The following is a 21712-nucleotide window of genomic DNA, read 5'->3' as shown; positions in this document are numbered from 1 at the left end:
CAAAACACTAACAGTAGCTGCCTTCTCTGTTTCTTTTTTCTTTTTTCTTTTTTCTTTTTGTTTTTTGTTTTGAGAGGGAGTCTTGCTCTGTTGCCCAGGCCTGGAATGCACTGGCGCGATCTCGGCTCACTGCAAGCTCTGCTTCCTGGGTTCATGCCATTCTGCTGCCTCAGCCTCCCGAGTAACTGGGACTACAGGCACCCGCCACCACGCCCAGCTACAATTTTTTTGTATTTTTAGTAAAGACGGGATTTCACTGTGTTAGCCAGGATGGTCTCGATCTCCTGACCTCGTGATCTGCCCACCTCAGCCACCCAAAGTGCTGCGATTACAGGCGTCAGCCACCGTGTCCGGCCTTTTTTTTTTTTTTTCCTTCCTCTTTAAGAGACAGGGTCTCACTATGTTCCCCAGGCTGGCCTTAAAAATCCTGTAGCACACCAACACGGCACATGTATACGTATGTAACAAACCTGCACGTTGTACACATGTACTCTAGAACTTAAAGTACAATAATGAAAAAAAAAAAATCCTGAGCTTAAGGAATCCTCTGGCTTCAGCCTCCTAAGTAGCTAAGACTACAGGCGCATGGCACTATGCCTCGCTTTAATAACTTCTCTTTTTGAAATAAAACCCTACTCCATAGTCAGAAATGTAAGAAATTCCACCAAATGTATCCCTCATGATTTCCTGACCTAAGATTTCTGTTCCAGCCGGGTCATCCTCCTCCCTTTTCTCCCAGGAAGCTTATTTGTGTGTTTTTGACTGACAGCCTTGATCTTGCCATCTTTCCTTTTCCTTCCCAACCCTTCTTTTTATCCAGATCCTGCACTGTTTAGCCGACCCAGGCTGAAGTCCTGCTCCTCCTCCGTCTCCTTCCCCTTCTCCTTCTCCTCCCCATCCCCCTCCCATTCCATGAGGTTCCAAACACTCCAGTCCACACCAACTGGATCACAGACACAATTCCTACAATGGCCAGGCAGATAACATAATCATGATACAGTCTGGTATAATATTATAGGGAAATGGTGGGGAATGTGGCCACTGGAGTGAGTTTGCCCCATCTAAAGACTTTCCGGTTCATAATGTATTAAGACACTGTGCTAGAAGTTAATAATGTTAAGTGTCTATGAGAAAGAGAACTGAGTGGCTGGGGGAGGGATATGTGAGGAAGGCTTCTCATTGCATATGCCCTTTTGCACTTTGTAAATTTTGAACCACATAAACGTATTATCTTCACAAAATATACAAAATTTAAAAATAAAAAGGAGATAGAAAAAACTTGATGACTAAACCACAATACTGGTCAAACAAAATAGATATGTCAACCCAATGACTGCCAGTGCAACTGATTGTTTGTTATGGGTTATTTTAGGTAATTAATTAAATACTATCTTGATTCTGCTAAGTAGCAGAATCTTTTTCATACAGACACACACACACACACACACACACACACACACACACACACTCTCTCTCTCTCTCAAAAGAGATTATAAAGTCAGGCAGATAAAGAATCACATTATATTTCCTTTTTAGATCCTTCACTGCCACGGATTGGAAAACATGTGATAGGTACTCCATACCTGGAAACATAAAAGTTTAGAACTAAAAAGGATCTTAAAGATCTAGTCCTCCCTGTCATTTTTTTCTTTTTTATTTTTTCTTTTTTTTTATGAGACAAGGTCTCTCTCTGTCACCCAGGCTGAAGTACAGTGGCATGATCATGGCTCACTGCACCCTTGAACTCTGGGACTCAAGCAATCTGCCCCACTCAGCCTCTGGAGTAGCTTGGTCTACGGTACATGCCACCACTTCACCTAACTAAACTTTTAACTTTTTGTAAAGACAGGGTATCACTTTGTTGCCCTGTCAGTTTATATTTGAGAAAACCAATGCCCAGTAAGGCTAAGAACTTATCCAACTAATCACAGGACAACAACCCATGACGATGAAATTAGTAAAAACAAAAGAAAAATAAAATCACACTAACAAGTTTTGTGCTTTCCTAGAAAAACAAAAGATGTCCACTAGAGGGAGGAAGTAGTCCATTAATTTAAAGGTGAGGTATCTAAAACGGGTCCAAAAGACCTATTGGGTAGTGATGAAAGAATTTTTCCCAGGGCCACAGAAAATGACTTAAGGGCCACCTCCCTCAAACAACTTAAATTTGAGTTTCTTTCACTGGAGGTACAAATACAGGTTTTGCAAATCTCTAGCTTAAGAAAGTTATTAGCATATGGTAAAAAAAAAATTTTTTTTTTTTTGGTGTATAGCCCTATCAAGTTTAACACATGTATACATTTGTGCATCTACCACCAAAATCAAGAAACAGAACTATTCCATTACTCCCAAAAACGCTCCTTCCTGCTCTCCCTTTACAGTCGCACCCTTCTCCCACCCAGCGGTGCTACATTGTATGGATGTACAATAGTTATCCATTCACCCATGGAAGAATGTTTAGGTTATTTCCAGTTACTGGCAATCTATAAATATTCACTTAACGAGTTTTTGTGTAAACATTGTTTTTGTCTCTCTAGGATAAATACCCAGGAGTAGGAATACTGAATCATATAGTCAATGTACTTATTAACTTTAAAAGAAACTAACTTTTCCAAAGTGACTAACAATCTAGGTGTCCAACAGCAATGTATAAGATTTCCAGTGACTGCATCCTCACTAGCACTAGATATCATTAGTATTTTTATTTTAAACATACTAATAGATACATAGTTGTATCTCCCTAGGGCTTTAATTTGCATCACCCTAATGTATACTACATTAAACATCTTTTCAAATGCCCATCTGCTAACTGCATACTTTTGGTGATATGTCTTTTCAAGTCTTTTGCTCATTTTTCAATTGGATTGCTTGTTTACTTACTGTTGAGTTGATGAGCTCTTTACATATTCTTGATACCACTCCACTGTCACATATGTGGTTTGCAAATATTTTCCCCATCTGTAGCTTGTCCTCTCATCCTCTCATCCAATGTCTTTCACAGAGCAAAAATTGTTCATTTTGATGAAATCCAATTTATCATATTTTTCCTTTATGTTTGGTGCTTTTAGTGTCATGTCTAAAAACTCTTTGCCTAATACCAAAACAAAGATTTTTCTCCTGTTTTTCTAAAAGTTCTGTAGTTTTATATTTAAATCTATGATCCACTTTGAACTAATATTTGTATGAAGTATAAGGTTTATGTTGAGGTTCTTTTTTTATTTTGGCACATGCATGGATGGATGCCCAATTATTCCAACATAATTTGCTGAAAATACTCATATTTTCCCATTAAATAGAATTTACATCTTTGTAAAAACATCTATTGGCATATTTATATGTATCTGTTTCTGGACTCTCTATTCTGTACCACTGATCTATATGTCTTTCACTTCACCAACACCATAGTATTAACTTCTGTGGCTTTCTATACTAAGCCATAAAACTGGGTAGTATGATTCCTCTGCTTTTTACATTAAGAACTGTGAAAATAACATTATTCAATAAATCTGGCGATAGCTACATAACCAACTTTAGTTTCAAATTAAAATCAGTATTTTGAAAATAGGCCAGAAAAGCAAGAAAGTATGACAGAAAAGGAATAGAAAGAAAGAGGAAGAAAAAGAGAAGTTGAAACATGAGAATGACACACACAGAGGTAGAAACAAAAAAGAAAAGAGAAGGAAAGAAAAAAAGGAAAGAGACAGGCAGGAGAATAAAAAGAAAATGGTCCCTACATGTTAGATCTCAATCCCCACAATCTGAGCTGTGAATTTCTACTTGTAAGCCATGAAAACCTTCCCAGTTCAACCACCCACCAGAGCTAGCACCAGTGATGAGAGCAAGTCAGGAGCCATGTATAGGCTCTATGCCAGAGAAACCTTTCCTGCTAAAGGGCTACAACAGGACAAACACTTTTCTCATTAAATAATCCAAAACAATTATCATAATATACATTTTTATTTGTATAGAACCCACTAAGTTAGGTTTAAATAATATTACATAATTGTTCACATACACAGATGGGCAGAAGCAGTAAGTACAGAATTTCTCTAATTAGAACATTCTTGGTGTTTTGTTTAGACATTTTAAAGGGGAAAGTGTCTGAGGATTAAATATGTACCCTGTCTACTTCATAGAATTGTCATAAAGATCAGAGGAGATCATAAAGATTAAATGACATCACAGAAGTAGAAATGTTTCATAAACCAAAATTTCTTATAAACATATAAAGTAGCGTAATTCAATCTCCTTATCCATTAGAAGTTTAGGGTCATGAAGCTTTAAGACACAGACAACAGCACCTGGTTCAACCATGAGCACCATTTAGTGAAATCTAAAATTGTTTTCACCAGCAGCAAACCCAGAACTCTTTCTAGTAATTGCTGTTGGTTAACAGGAAAGAAGTATAGTGCTGAGTACATCTCTGTAACATCTCATTATTATTATAGGCATTCAGATATTACGAACTTGCTTTCCTTTCTTATACACTAAAATTCACTCCTCCCTTCAATTTTTCTATACTGAACATCTTGAGTCTTTAAAAAAAAAACTTACAAATTTAAATGCATTCACAGAACAAATATGACATGCATTTTTTAAATCTAGAAATCATTTTTGACATATTCCAAAATAAGGGCTTTACTAATCATCTTTGTTATAAAATTCTCTAACATATATATGCAAATTCCCTCTCTTCAAAATATACAAAAAGAACCCTTATATTTCAGGTAGCTTTCTCTAACAAATAGATAAAGGAAACCACCTCTCTTTTGCTATATTTATATAAGTATTTAGGTTATGTTTCCCTTGCCTTCTTTATTTGAGAAGAACTTCTTGAAGAAGACAGTTCATCATTTAATACGTATTACATGGTACTTAATGCATTGCAAGAACTTTGTGAATATAAACGTGTTGATTACACCAAATGTTTCTTGCTTATTCTGTGTGTTTACTCTTTCATTCACTAATATATTTGATAAACTAAGTCAACCTCATGTTGTGAAAATAGAGGCAGCCTGGCATAGGCTTCAGAGATGAAGACCTCATTTCAAATCCTGACTCTTCTACCACTACCTGGATTACCTTGGACCAGTTAGTTATTTTGGCTTTATTAATTTCCTAATCTTTACAACTAGGATACTACCATTTCCACCTACAGGTGTTGAGTTAAATAATGAATTATGTGATGAGGATGGAACATCATAGAAGCTCTAGAACATTAGTTCCTTCCTTTCCAGCAGGAACCCTTCAATGTCCATTCCATTATTCTCAGAACTACTTACAAAATGTTTCCCTTCAGACTAGCCCACCCAGGCCCCCCACCACCAATGCCAGCACCTGCATATACCACCCAGGGACCTGAGGACCATCACACCTTGCCCACTACCACCACCCAAGGGCACACATACACCACCCAGAGCGGCAGGACCAGCCTGCCTGGCATCTACATCATCAGAAAAGCCTTGCCACAGCCTCTGCCAACAACCTAAGCCATTGAGGAACTCACAGACACCACTGGCATTGATTACAGCCAAAGAAATAATAGAGACTAAATTACTGTGCATACCCAAAATCAAAGGGAAGGCACTCTAACCAGCCAACACTATAGATAGATCTACAGGAAAAAAGTCTTTACCTACAAAAGCCAATCCATAAAACTAGAAGAAGCAACTGTTCCACCAGATACACAGATAACAACATTGAGACATAAAAAACATGAAAAGGCAAGGAAACATGAAACCTCCAAAGAGACGCAATCATTCCCCATTAACATCTCAAAGAAAAGGAAATCAATGAAATATCTGAAAAAGAATTTCAAATAATGATTTCAAGGAAGCTCAATAAGATACAAAATAACACAGACAGGCAATACAAAGAAATAAGGAAAATAGCTTATGATCTAAATTATAATTTTTTTTTTTAAGAGACAAGGTCTCACTATGTTGCCCTAGCTGGACTCAAACTCCCCTACTCAAGCAATACTCTCACCTCCTGGGTAGCTGGGGCTATAGGTACACACCACCACACCCAGCTCTGAATGAGAAATTTAATAAAAAGATAGTTATAATTAAAAAGAACCAAACAGAAATCCTGAAAATTAAGGATTCAGTAAATGAAATAAAAAAGCATACAACCAACATTTCAATAGGCTAGACCAAGCAGAAGAAAAACTTCCTCGATTTGAAGACAGGTCTTTTGAAATAACCCTGTCTGATAAAAATGAAGAAAAAAACAACCCAAATGTCCAACAATTGATAGACTGGATTAAGAAAATGTGGCACATATACACCATGGAATACTATGCAGCCATAAAAAATGATGAGTTCATGTCCTTTGTAGGGACATGGATGAAGCTGGAAACCACCATCCTCAGCAAACTACCGCAAGGACAAAAAACCAAACACCACATGTTCTCACTCATAGCTGGGAATTGAACAATGAGAACGCATGGACACAGGAAGGGGACCATCACACACCAGGGCCTGTTGTGGGGTGGGGGGAGCAGGGAGGGATAGCATTAGGAGATATACCTAATGTTAAATGATGAGTTAATGGGTGCAGCACACCAACATGACACATGTATACATATGTAACAAACCTGCACGTTGTGCACATGCACCCTAAAACTTAAAAGTATAATTAAAAAAATAAAAATTAAAAAATAAAAAGGAATAAAGAAAATAAAGAAAGCCTACATGACATATGGGATTACCATTAAGCAAATAAATATGTGCATCTTTAGCATTTCAGAAAGTGAAAGACGGCAAAAGGCATAGAAAACCTATTTAATGAATAAATATAAGCAACAAATTGGAAGACCTAAAGGAAATGGATATATTCATAGACACATGTAACTTACCATGATTGAACCAGAAATAAACAGAAAATCTGTAATAGATCAATAACAAGTAACAAGATTCAATCACTAATAAAAAGTCTCCTAACAAAGAAAAGTCCAGGACTGGACAACTTTACTAATGAATTCTACCACACCTTTGAAGAGGAATTAATATCAATTCTTATCAAATTATTCCAAAAAAATTGAAGAGAAGGAAATTCTTTCTAACTCATTCTATAAGGCCAGCATTACCCTGATACCAAAACCAGACAAAGATACAACAAAAAAAGAAAAAAAGTGGCCAATGTCCCTGATGAACATAGATACAAAAATCCTCAACAAATTACAAGCAAACCAAATCCAACAACACATCAAAAAGGTAATATACAATAATCACATGGGATATAGCTCAAGGATGAAAGGAAGGATCAGTATACACAAATCTGCCAGGCATGGTGGCTCATGCCTATAATCCCAGCACTTTGGGAAGCTGAGGCCAGCAGATTTCTTGAGCTCAGGGGTTCAAGACCAGCCTGGGGAACATGGCAAAACCCTGTCTCTACAAAATTTTTTTAAAAAATTAGCTGAGCATGTGGCGTGTGCTTGTAGTCCCTGCTATGCAGGAGGCTGAGGTGGGAAGATCACTTGAGCCTGGGAGGTTGAGGCTGCAGTGAGCCAAGATCGCACCACTGCACTCCAGCCTGGGTAACAGAGCAAGACCCTGTCTCAAAAAGAAAGAGAATGCAGTGAAAGAAATAAAGATTTACTTATATATATACATCACAACAACAGAATGAAGGACAAAAACCATATGACCACTCAATAGATGCAGAAAAAAAGCATTAGATAAAATTCAACATCCATTCATAACAAAAACTCTCCATAACTTAGGTACAGAAGGAATATAACACAATAAAAGCCATATATGACAAACTCACAGCTAACATCATTGAACAGAGAAAAGCTGCAAGCCTTTCCTCTAAGAATTAGAACAAGATAAGATGCCCAGTTTCACCACTCTTACTGAAAATAGTACTGGAAGTCCTAACTAGAGCAATTAAGCAAGAGAAAGAAATAAACAACATATAAATTGGAAAACAGGAAGTCAAGTACTCCCTTTTCACAAACGACATAAACTTATATAGAGAAAATCCTAAGATGCCACTAAAAAATTCAGAACTGATAAATTCAATAAAGTTATAGGATACAAAATCAACACACAAAAATCAGTAGCATTTCTATACACCAATAACAAACTAGCTGAAAAGAAATCAAAAAAGCAATCCCATTTATACTAGCTACAAAAAAAAATACCTAGGAATAAATTTAACAAGGAAGTGAAAAAATCTCTATAAAGAAAACTACAAAACACTGTTGAAAGAAATTGAAGAGAGACACAAAAAAATGGAAAGACATCCCATGCTCATGGCTCAGAAGAATTAATACTGTTAAAATGACCATACTACCCAAAGCAATCTACAGATTCAATGCAATCTTTATCAAATTACAAACGACATTCTAGAGAACAGAAAAAAACAATCCTGAAATTTGTATGTATCCACAAAAGACCTTGAATAGCTGAAACAACCCCAAGCAAAAAGAACAAAGCTGACAGCATCACACTACCTGACATCAAAATATACTACAAAGCAATAGTAATGAAGCAAAATGGTGTTGGTATAAAAATATACATAAACCAATGGAACAGAAAAAAGAACTCAGAAATAAATCCATGTGTTTACAACCAAATGATTTTCAACCAAGATGCCAAGAACATATATTGGGGAAAGGATATCCTTTTCAATAAGCTAGAAAAACTGGATATCCTTATGCAGAAGAATGAAACTAGACCTCTATCTCTCACCATGTATAAAAGTCAACTCAAAATGGATTAAACACTAAACTGTAAGACCTGAAACTATAAAACTACTAGAAGAAAACAGGGGAAATGCTTCAAGGACACTGATCTACGCAAAGACTTTATGGGTAAGACTACAAAAGCACAGGTAACAAAAACAAAAATAGACAAATGGAACTATATCAAACTAAAAACCTTCTGCATAGCAAACAACACAATGAAGAGTAAACCCATAGAATGGGAGAAAATATTTGAAAACTATTCATCCAACAAGGGACTAATATCCAGAATATACAAGGAGCTCAACAACAAAACTCAAATAATCCAATTAAAAAATGGGCAAAGGATCTGAATAGATATTTCTCAAAAGAAGACATACAACTGGCTGATAAGTATGTGAAAAAAACGCTCAACATCACTAATCATGAGGGTAATGCAAATGAAAATCACAATGAGATACCATCTCACTTCAGTTAGAATGGTTATTGTCAAAGACAAAAAATAACAAATGCCAGCAATGAATGCTGGCAGGAAGGCAGAGAAAAGGGAACTCTCACACACTGTTGGGGGGAAAGTAAATTAGGATAACTACTATAGAAATCAGTATGGTTTTAGGTCTAACATTTAAGTCTTCAATCCATCTTGAATTATTACCATTTGACCCAGAAATCCCATTACTGGCTATACACCCAAAGGATTATAAATCATGCTACTATAAAGACAAATGCACACATATGTTTATTGCAGCACTGTTCACAATAGCAAAGACTTGGAACTAACCCAAATGTCCATCAATGATAGACTGGCTTAAGAAAATGTGGCACATGGAGGTTCCAAGAGGGCCAAATAGGAACAGATCCAGTCTACAGCTCCCAGTGCGAGCGACACAGAAGACGGGTGATTTCTGCATTTCCAACTGAGGTACCGGGTTCATCTCACCGGGGCTTGTCGGACACTTGGTGCAGGACAGTGGGTGCAGCCCACTGACCGTGAGGCATCACCTCACCCAGGAAGCGCAAGGGGTCGGGAATTCCCTTTCCTACCTGGGGAAGCCATGACAGACAGCACCTGGAAAATTGGGTCACGCTCACCCTAATACTGTGCTTTTCCAACAGTCTTAGCAAACAGCACACCAGGAGATTATATCCCACGCCTGGCTCAGAGGGTCCCATGCCCACAAAGCCTTGCTCACTGCTAGCACAGAGGTCTGAGATGGAACTGCAAGGCAGCAGCAAGGCTGGGGGAGAGGTGCCCGCCAATGCCAAGGTTTGAGTAAGTAAACAAAGCAGCTGGGAAGCTCGAACTGGGTGGAGCCCACCGCAGCTCAATGGGGCCTGCCAGCCTCTGTAGACTCCACCTCTGGAGGCAGAGCATAGTCAAACAAAAGGCAGCAAAAACTTCTGCAGATTTAAACGTCCCTGTCTGACAGCTTTGAAGGGAGTAGTGGTTCTCCCGGCACGGAGTTCGAGATCTGAGAATGGACAGACTACCTCCTCAAGTGGGTCCATGACCCCCGAGTAGCCTAACTGGGAGGCACTTCCTAATAGGAGCCAACTGACACCTCATACGGCCAGGTGCTCCTCTGAGACAGAGCTTCCAGAGGAACGATCAGGGAGCAACATTTGCCATTCTGCAATATTTGTGGTTCTGCAGCCTCTGCTGGTGATACCCAGGAAAACATGGACTGGAGTGGACCTCCAGCAAACTCCAACAGACCTGCAGCTGAAGGTCCCGACTGTTAGAAGGAAAACTAACAAACAGAAAGGACATCCACACCAAAACCCAATCTGTACATCACCATCATCAAAGACCAAAGGTAGACAAAAACCACAAAGACGGGGAGAAACCAGAGCAGAAAAGCTGAAAATTCTAAAAATCAGAGCACCTCTTCTCCTCCAAAGGAACGCAGCTCCTCGTCAGCAATAGAACAAAGCTGGATTGAGAATGACTTCGACAAGTGGAGAGAAAAAGGCTTCAGAAGATAGGTAATAACAAATTTCGGCAAGCTAAACGAGGAAGTTTGAACCCGTCACAAAGAAGCCAAAAACCTTGAAAAAAGATTAGACGAATAGCTAACTAGAATAAACAGTGTAGAGAAGACCTTAAATGACCTGATGGAGCTGAAAACCATGGCATGAGAACTACGTGACACATGAACAAGCTTCAGTAGCCAATTCAATCAACAGGAAGAAAGGGTATCAGTGATGGAAGATCAAATGAATGAAATGAAGCGAGAAGAGAAGTTTGGAGAAAAAAGAGTAACAAGAAATGAACAAAGGCTCCAAGAAATATGGGACTATGTGGAAAGACCAAATCTACGTCTGATTGGTGTACCTGAAAGTGATGGGGAGAATGGAACCAAGTTGGAAAACACTCTGCAGGATATTATCCAGGAGAACTTCCCCAGCCTAGCAAGGCAGGCCAACATACACTTCAGGAAATAGAGAGAACGCCACAAAGATACTGCTCGAGAAGAGCAACTCCAAGGCACATAACTGTCACATTCACCAAAGTTGAAATGAAGGAAAAAATGTTAAGGGCAGCCAGAGAGAAAGGTCGGGCTACCCAAAAAGGGAAGCCCATCAGACTAACAGCAGATCTCTTGGCAGAAACTCTACTAGCCAGAATAGAGTGGGGGCCAATATTCAACATTCTTAAAGAAAAGAATTTTCAACCCAGAATTTCATATCCAGCCAAACTAAGCTTCATAAGTGAACGAGAAATAAAATCCTTTACAGACAAGCAAATGCTGAGAGATTTTGTCACCACCAGGCCTGCCTTATAAGAGCTCCTGAAGGAAGCTTAAAAAGTCAGGAAACAACAGATGCTGGAGAGGATGTGGAGAAATAGGAATGCTTTTACTCTGTTGGTGGGACTGTAAACTAGTTCAACCATTGTGGAAGACAGTGTGGCAATTCCTCAAGGATCTAGAACTAGAAATACCATTTGACCCAGCCATCCCATTACTGGGCATATACTCAAAGGATTATAAATCATGCTGCTATAAAGACACATGTACATGTACACGTATGTTTATTGCGGCACTATTCACAACAGCAAAGACTTGGAACCAACCCAAATGTCCATCAATGATAGACTGGATTAAGAAAATGTGGCACATATACACCATGGAATACTATGCAGCCATAAAAAAGGATGAGTTCATGTCCTTTGTAGGGACATGGATGAAGCTGGAAACCATCATTCTCAGCAAACTATCACAAGGACAGAAAACCAAACACCGCATGTTCTCACTTATAGGTGGGAAGTGAACAATGAGAACACTTGAACACAGGGTGAGGAACATCACACACCGGGGCCTGTCGTGGGGAGGAGGGAGGGGGGAGGGATAGCATTAGGAGATACACCTAATGTAAATGATGAGTTAATGGGTGCAGCACACCAACATGGCACATGTATACATATGTAACAAACCTGCACGTTGTGCACATGTACCCTAGAACTTAAAGTATAATTAAAAAAAAAAATGTGGCACATATACACCATGGAATACTATGCAGCCATAAAAAAGGATGAATTCATGTCCTATGCAGGGACATGGATGAAGCTAGAAACCATCATTCTCAGCAAACTATCACAAGGACAGAAAACCAAACACTGCATGTTCTCACTCATAGGTGGGAATTGAACAATGAGATCACTTGGATACAAGGCGGGGAACATCACACACCAGGGCCTGTCAGGGGGTGGCGGGCTGGAGGAGGGATAGCATTAGGAGAAATACCTAATGTAAATGATAAGTTGATGGGTGCAGCAAACCAACATGGCACATGTATACCTATGTATCAAAACTGTACTTTGTGCACATGTACCCTAGAACTTAAAGTATTAAAAAAAATATATACCAGTATGGAGGTTTCTCAAAAAAACTGAAAATAAAACTACCATATTATCCAGTAATTCCACTACTGGGTATTTATCCAAAAGAAAGGAAATCAGTATATCAAAGAGATATTGGTAATAAACCCCTATGTTTATTGTAGCACTATTCACAATAGCCAAGATATGGAATCAACCTAAGTGTCCACTGATGGATGAAGGGATAAGGAAAATGTGGTACATATACACAATGGGATACTACTCAGCCATTAAAAAAAAAAAAAGAATGAAATCCTATCATTCATGGCAACGTGGATGAACCTGGATGACATGTTAAGTGAAATAAGTCAGGCACCAAAAGATAAATAATTCACGATCTCACTCATATGTGGGAGCTAAAAGAAGGAGCTTATAGAAATAGAGGATAAAATTACGGTTATTAGATCCAGGAAGGGTAAGGGGAGAGGAGGACAGCAAGAAGTTGGTTAACGGATGCAAAATTACAGTTATATAGGAGGAATAAATACTAACGTTCAGTAGCGCTATAAGGTGAATAACAATAATTTATTGTATATGTTCAAAAAGCTAGAAGAGAGGTTTTTTTAATATTCCCAACACAAAAAAATGATAAATGTTTGAGGTGATAAATATCCTAACTACCCTGATTTGACCATTACACATTGCATACTTAGATCAATATATCACTCAGTACTCCATAAATACATACCATTATTATATGGTAATAAAAATTAAATAAATTAAACTAAAATTTAAATAAATAAATTGAAAATTAATAAAATTTAATTTAAATAAATTAAAGAAATAAATGTTTAAAGGCTCCTTTCCACAAAGCTTGATATTTAGAAGGATGTTCCTAGATTTTGACATTTCATTGACTCTCCATCTATTTTCAAATCTAACCTGCCTCTCGCTCATACTCTCCTCCTCTGTTTTCATAACTTGGCAGTAGTACTCTTTGCCCAAGGAAAGCAGTTAAGACACAGCAGGTAGGACACCAAATGCTCTTACGTGGAGCACTGTAATAGAAGCCTGCATGTATGCAACGGCCGGCTGCACACTCATTAGCTCACTCTCAATTCAAGGCACGGGCACCTTAACAAATGATTTACATGTCTAAACGGATTTCATCCCAGATTAATCTAGGTAATTGGCAAAAGTTGGTGGTTAACTTACACAACTTCCACTCAGGAAAATGGAAAGCCATAATGAACTTTCAGGTAGTAAATGGTGAAAAAAAAAAAATACTGTTCCATTTATGACTCACAAGAATTCTACTAGAGAAACTGGAGGAAAAAATAATTATTTAATGGATGAATTTAATATGTCTTGTGTACTCTATTTTTTAAAGGGGGATACATGGTTAAGTCTTAATATTGAAGTGAAACATGTTCTGGCAGTTAGTGCTGGGTAGTCGGCTCCTATTTTACTCTGCTGGGACTCATAAAGCCTCCTGGGACTCGAAGGGAGATACCCAATTTAAGGTCACAATAGAATAGAATGGAAGTTACTCATCCAGAGAATCTTTCAGAAGTGTTCTAGCTAAATCTTGATGGGGTACAAGCAATTAAAGTTTCCCAAGAGAAATAATCATTTAAGAATTCCCAATAAAGTGTGGCATGTAGAATCAGGGCTAAAATTTCCACTGTCTGATGCTATTAAGTACTAAGGTCTCAGAATAGGCCAAGATTACCCAATATCCTAATTAAAAGTGGGATCAGCAACGCCAAAACTAACCACCAAGTGGACAGATGACTAATTGCCCAGATGACAATACTGATATCTGGACGCAAGAGACTGCTGATGAAACTCCATGATGAAGTTAGATCCTAATGCACAGCAATGTCTGTTCTTCACCCTATGCACTCACAACAGACAGTCTCACCCTGCTCTGCCTTTCTCAGCAGCTAGTCCAAGAGGGAGACAAAGAAATGGTTCAGGTATGAAAGAGCCAGGTTGTCTCTGTGCAAAGCCATGTGTCCCACTGGAATGCCCTCACTGAATATGTTGCAATCACACTTCTTATTTTTCAGCTGGAGTAAAGGAAAGCACGTAATAAGGGTCCATATTCTCCATTCCTTCTTTTAATCCGTGTAGATAACTCAACAATTCATTTATGGACCCGTGTGACTTCATTCCTCTTTAGTCTTCTCCCACACCTGAATCTGAGGTTGCTCTCCTCCACCTCCAGCAATAAAACTGCCAAGTATGCAGCAAGAAGTGAAGTGCAAGACGAGCAGCCTTTATTTTCCCTTGGATTATCTGGTGGTAAATGTCCACATGATAAAATAGCACTGAAACATGAGCAAAAATGTTTGCAGAAAAGCGGACTCACATTGTCAGGCTTAATCTGAGACATCAGGGAATTCTAGCATAATTCTTCACATGGGCCCTGAGCTGTTTAAAGATCACACACACTCTGCTACTAACCTCCTGAATATACCAATCCCCATTGCTCAGAAAAGCTGAACCCAGAGCTACTGTTTCACCATTTCAGATTCTCCAGAAGTACTAAGTTATGGCCACCATTTCCCAGGTGAGCAAAAGGCATGAAAAGATTACCTTACTGAAACATCACTGCAACAAAACACAACTCTGGTATGCTCTAAGAAGCCAAGAAAAATCCCAGCTGGTTTTATTGCAGCAACACATTCAGTTCTCCACTCAACAAATCACAACTAGACCCACTGTTCAGTGAACAAGGTAAATTCTTACACATCAGGAAGCTTCAACAGACTTGGACCAGATTCACTCATCTCCCCAATTCCTCACCCTCCAGGTTTACATGTTGCCATTACCTGTATAAGTGACGATTGTCTTCAAAATCTTCCTGACCCCATTTTCCCTTGATGTCTTCAATAACGTGATTCTTCAGGAATTTTTTTAGCAGCTGGACCGTTTGTTTGCGGGTCACTTCAGGGCCGAAGTTTTGACTGCACCTCAGCAGCTCATGCAGCCAATCCACAGCTTCGGCCGCTGTGAAACAATGCTCATAGCTCTTGAAACGACAGCGATGTTTCCGTAATGGCATCTTAGCACGAAAAAGCTCCACGGTCTCATTCCACTAGGGGAAAGAAAGAGAATGGCATTTAGTAATCAACTGATTTTTTTAAGATTATTACATCTCAAATAATTAAAGCAAAGAATGCAATTTTTCCACTTAAACTGCTTTAATAACAGGTAGAGCCTTGAAAATGTTTTATTTACAGGCTTCAAACTCTAATAAAGAAAAGTTTGGGAGAATGGATGGTGGTAATGGCTGTACAACATTGTGAATGTACTTAGTGCCATAGAACTATACACATAAAAAACAGTTAAAATAGTTTTATATTATATATATTTTACCATAATTAAAACAAAAATAAAAACTTTTTTTTTTTTTGAGATAGAGTCTAGCTTTGTCGCCCAGGCTGGAGTGCAGTGGCGTGTCTCTGCTCACTGCAACCTCCGCCGCCCAGGTTCAAGCAATTCTCCTGCCTCAGCCTCCCGAGTATCTGAGATTACAGGTGCCCACCATCATGCCCAGCTAATTTTTGTATTTTTAGTAGAGATGGAGTTTCACCATGTTGGTCAGGGTGGTCTCGAACTCTTGATCTCAAGTGATCCAGCCGCCTCAGCCTCCCAAAGTGCTGGAATTACAGGAGTGAGCCACTGCACCCGGCCTCAAAAATAGAAACTATTGATAGAAAAAAAAACTGTAAAGAAAATGCAGCTTTTCAAGGGTGGTTCATCATTTATTCATTCAAGAAATATTATTTACTGAGGAGATTGCCATCAAGTTGTCCTATTAATGGATTTTTACATAAACAAAGAACATACAGTAAATAATGATTAAAACTAAGCCCACTGTGCAAACTTTGCTTTTTGGAGTCCCCTGTTTAATAACTTTACCTTCATTCAGCAAATATTTCTAGGTTGCTTATCATGTGAAAGGCATTGTAGGAGGAGGAGGAAGAGAGATGAAAAAGATAATACAGTGCCTGATGTCAAACAGCTCAAGGCCACAAAGATAAACCTTTGAAAAGTGATGAGCCAGTTTTTGCTTACATGCAAAACAAAGCTTTTTGAAAGAATAGCTACTAGATACCTCAAATAATATATATTAGTTTAAAACTACCTCATGGTTCCTTTGAAAGGACCTAGAAGTTTAAGTGTGCATGACATCTTCAGATACCACACTGAAAAGTAGACTGGGTAGAGAGAGCTCAGGCTCTGAAGTCAAACACTGCTGGGTTGAGAGGCCTATTCTACAACTGACCAGCAGGGCAAACTGACTCATTGCTAGACAAGCCTCCATTACTCCTGGTGTAATGCAGTACCCACATGACAGGGTTGTTACAAAGACCAGATGAGATAATGTTGATGCAGCCTATCACAGTGTCTGTCACGAAAGAAGTGCTTAATAAACGTTAGCCATTATAGCATCATTGCTGCTGTATTTATTAATATTATCAGGGTGGATGTGGCTGTCAGAGCTGAGTGAGTACGTTGGAAAGACCCCAGAATGGAGTCTCCATTGGCCATTAGTCCAGCCTCTGCCAATAACTATGTGGCTTTGGTGCAGTTAACACTTTTCTCTAGGAATTTGTCCTAAATAAAAACATGGCCCTAGAAGCTCAAAAAATCTCAGATTTTGGGAGTCAAAAATCATGGAAATTAAAATGAGAGGTCTGCTAAGAAACAGCACACCACACACTGATTGGATCCACATCAGTTAAGTTCAGGGAATATATATCCCATTGCTTCCACTTTATTTAGGAAACTTGCTTTGTCAAATCAAGTACATACTAACTCACTGTAATACACTGCTGGCCATGCTCACCACACAATGATCCTAATCTTCAAGTTAAGAAACACTGGAACACTTCAGGATAACAGAATCAATCCCTGAGGAATGGGGAAAACATGAGGTATGGAGTCAGACCTGAGTTCAAATCCCAGTTCTGCCATATACTGGTTGCACAGGCCCTGGCACATGGTTAAGAACTGAAAAAAATCCAGTTTCCTTCCACTACAAGATGCCACTAGGCGGCAGGTGAACTGCCATGTCTCATAGCATCCTTGAAGACAAAAACCAGATGTCTCTCTTAAATGTTACTTTCAAATAACTTCATGACAATTCAGCTTCTTTCTCCTTATATCTGTGAAGTTATATCAGTGAGCAGGAAATCAGGAAGCAAATAAATGACTTTTTTGTTCTCATTAGACTACATATAATATGTCCCAAACTTGTGTCCCCATTGTGTCTTTGTATATATGTAATCCTCATAATAACCATCTTTCAGAAGGAATTAAGAAATTTACTCAAATCTACCCAGCTAATAAGTGGTAGAACCAATTTGTATATTCAAATCTATATCTTGAATTTTAAAAAATCTATGTTCTACCTACAGTCTGCTGAAAATACAAAAATGTTAAAGGGAAATAATAGTCTCATCTCCATATTGTTTTAAAGCTAGCTCTAGAAAAGAATCTCATAAGTACTTGTTTAATAAATGCTTATATAAGATGTGATCTCTTTTTTTTTTTCAGCCACTTTACTTTTAGGGATTCACCATGTAGAAGCAGAAATATAACGGATTAAAAAGCATTTACAGGCCAGGTGCAGTGGCTTACACCCCTAATCCCAGCACTTTGAGAGGATGAGGTGGGCAGGTCACTTGAACCAAGGAGTTCGAGACCAGCCTGGGCATCATGGGGAAACCCCATTTCTACAAAAAATTTAAAAATTGGCCAGGTGTAGTGGTGTGTGCCTGTAGCTGCAGCTACTTGGCAGACTGAGCGGGGAGGCTGAAGTGGGAGGATCACTTGAGCCTGGGAGGTCAAGACTGCAGTAAGCCATGATTGCACCACTGCCTTCCAGCCTGGGCGACAGAGTAAGACCCTGTCTCAAAGAAAGATAAAATAAAAGTATTTACAAGTTAAATTTTATTTAAACATGTTGAATTATATTTAATAAACCTGAGTGTTTTTTCAGAGAAAGCATTTATAAGCATTTTATATACTTATAAACATATTTATGCTTTATAATCAGAGAAAAATTAGAACTAATTTGCCATTTTATAATCAGAGAAAAACTAGAACTAATTTGAATAAAATTGACTGAAGTGTGGAATAGCCACAAAACAAAATATATCAACAGTTCCAGACAGAAATAGGTATCATAAATATAACAAAGTGGAAGAAAAACGTACAAAACACTATATATAATCTGATCCTATCTGCTTTGGTATATGCATATGAAAAGCTAAATGAATATACAACAAACTTAAAAATAAAGGAAAGTCATCTCTTTTGAAGAAGGAATATAAGGCAACTTTTATTGTGTAACATATTTCTAATTTCTTTCTACATAATTATTTCAACATCTTTTTAGGAACATAGGCTCCCTGCCAGTCCTCCTAAAGTCCTTAAAATTCATAGTCATATTCTCATTTTCTCTTACTCTTCTCTTTCAAGTCTGTCACTTTACAAACTCTGAATCTTTTGTCTCTCACCTCTCTTCCTATTTAAATCAGATTTTTCTGATGTCACCTTTTTCTTTAAACTGTATTTCTGATCTCAGAGTTGTTTTTTGTTTGTTTTGTTTGTTTGTTTGTTTTTGCCCAACCTTGGGTCATGTTTTCCCTTCTAATCATGACTTTTCTTCCAGATTTCTTTTCATACTCTCTGCTGCCCAACCACCTGAGAAACTATTATCCTATTTCTCTTTTATTTTTGATGGCTAACCTTCTCAGCCACATTCATAATTCCTGAGCATACAACAGCAGGAGCTTGAGGGACAGAAGTGGGGTTTGCGTATGCATGTACCCCGGATGTGTGGCACGGTGTGTGACCCACACTAGGTAGTCAATAAGCAAGTGCTTAATCGATCTTTCACTTTTTCTACTTTTTTTTTTTTTTTTTGAGACGGAGTCTCACCGTATAGTCCAGGCTGGAGTGCAATGGCATGATCTCAGCTTAATGCAACCTCCGCCTCCCGGGTTCAAGCGATTCTCCTGCCTCAGTCTTCCAAGCAGCTGGTGTTACAGGCATGCACCACCACACCCAGCTTATTTTTATATTTTTAGTAGAGATGAGGTTTCACCATGTTAGTCAGGCTAGTCTTGAACTCCTGACCTCAGGTAATGCACCCACCTCAGCCTCCCAAAGTGCTGGGATTACAGGCATGAGCCCCACACCCAGCACTTTTTCTACTTTTTTTAACCAACTTCTCAACCTCAAGAAATTTAATCCCACTAATTGCTAATCATGTCTTCCTCCTGGCCAAATTGAAATAGCTTTTTATTCTTACGTTAATCTTTCTACTTCTTTTGGCACTGTTGTGAGTCATGCTCCAAATTAAGTTAGTCCAAATTTAAAATCTTTTTTAACTTAAAAACACACAGAAACAAGGCAAGCCACTGAGTAGGATAAGATATATCTATCATTTCCAAACAAAACAAAAAAAACAATAAGAAAAAGACATTCCAATTACAAAATGAAAAAAAAATTTAAACAGGTATATCATAAAAAAAAGATCTTCAAATGTCCTGTAACATATACAAAGATGTTAAACCTCATTAATTATCAGTGCAATGTAAAAGAACTCGACAAGTCAATATCACAACATGGCTGTCAGAATAACTAAAATGAAAGACAGGTGGATCTAATGATCCCACTTTTGGGTATTTGCCCAAAACATTTGAAGTCAAGATGTCAAAGAGATGTCTGCACTCCCATGTCATTTACTATTTACAAGAGCTAAGTTATGGAATCAACCTAAAAGTCCATCAACAGATAAATGAATAAAGAAAATGTGGTATACATATACAATATAATACTATTCAGCCTTTAAAAAAAGAAAGAAATGTTGTCATTTGCAACGACATGGATGGAAGTGGAGAACATTACACCAAGTGAAATAAGCCAGGAACAGAAAAACAAATAATGCCTATTCTCATTTATACGTGGAATCTAAAACAATTGAGTTCAAAGAGGCAAAAAGCAGAATGGTGGTAACCAGAGGCTGAGGGGAGTGGGGAACGGGGAGATAATGGTCAAAAGGTACAAAGCCTCAACTAGACAGGAAATTATCTTTTTTATTTGAGATATCTTGACATCATGGTGAAGATATTAATAATAATGTACTTTCAAAATCTGAGAGTAAATTGCAAGTGTACAACAAAAAAATGTTAAGTATTTGAGGTGATGGATATGGTAATTAGCTTGATTTAATTATTCCATTGAATTCATAAATCATAACATCATTTTGTACCCTACGAATATATACAACTATAATTTGTCAGTTTACAATTTACAAAACTAAAATTTTTTTAGAGACCTAAAAAATAAGAAAAAAGGTAGGCAATACTAAGTGCTGGTAAGAATGTGAAAGAACTAGAAATCTCATACACTGCTGTAAGGAATGTAAATTGGTGCGACCAGTTTGGAAAACAGATTGGCAATATCTACAAAAGCTAAATATCTGAACACCTTATAACTCAGCAATTCTACTCCTAAGCATATACCCAACAGAAATCCATATATATGTTCCCCAAAAGACACATTATTCATAATGGCACTATCCATAATAGGCAGAAACAACCCAAATGTCCATCAACATAATAAGTTATAATATATTCACCAACAGAACGCAGTGAAAACGAACGAACTATTGCTACATGCCATAACATAAATGAATCTCAGAAAATAATATTGAGATGAACAGGTCACATATGAAAAGTAAATACTATATGATTCCATTTACTTGAAGCTCAAAAGCAGGCCAAACGATCCATGATATTTAAAATAATGATAGCAGTTACCTTCATAAGGAGGGAGGGACCAAGTGGGGGAAAGGAGACTTCTGCGGTGCTAGTAATATGATATTCCTTGATCTGAATGTTGGTTACATGGGATGCTCACTTTATGAAAATTTGTTGAGTTGTACACTTTTTATACAACTCAACAAATTTTTTTGAGCATTTTTCTGTACATTATGCCTAATTAACACCTAAAAACAAAAACACATACATACACATATGCACATGCTCACATACTAAAATTATTACCCACATGAAAGTTGGCAAATATGAACTGGTTGGTTGGGGTGGTAAACTGGATGTGGAAGAGAGTAGGGAGGTTGGAGAAGAAAACAAGTGAGTGGATGAAGGAGG

General features: G+C 38.0%; 1 protein-coding gene across 3 annotated transcripts in view; it reads right to left on the bottom strand.

Annotated features, from left to right (window-relative positions):
- The window catches only part of DEPDC1B (DEP domain containing 1B), a 110112-nt gene that overhangs the window by 81507 nt on the left and 6893 nt on the right, over positions 1–21712 (bottom strand). For 2 of the 3 annotated variants that reach the window (XM_019013690.3, XM_063700734.1), the window contains exon 2: positions 15353–15618. In XM_019013690.3, coding sequence (XP_018869235.1) covers positions 15353–15618 — 266 coding nt within the window. Of the gene's footprint in view, positions 1–15352; positions 15619–16116; positions 16231–21712 lie in introns of all 3 variants that reach the window. The other variant, XM_055367860.2, reaches the window with a different exon arrangement.

This window comes from Gorilla gorilla, chromosome 19 (genome assembly GCF_029281585.2).
Source record: "Gorilla gorilla gorilla isolate KB3781 chromosome 19, NHGRI_mGorGor1-v2.1_pri, whole genome shotgun sequence".
In the NCBI taxonomy this organism is placed as follows: Eukaryota; Metazoa; Chordata; class Mammalia; order Primates; family Hominidae; genus Gorilla; species Gorilla gorilla.
Note: the sequence above shows the minus strand (reverse complement) of the source record. Positions and strands in the feature narration are given on the sequence as shown.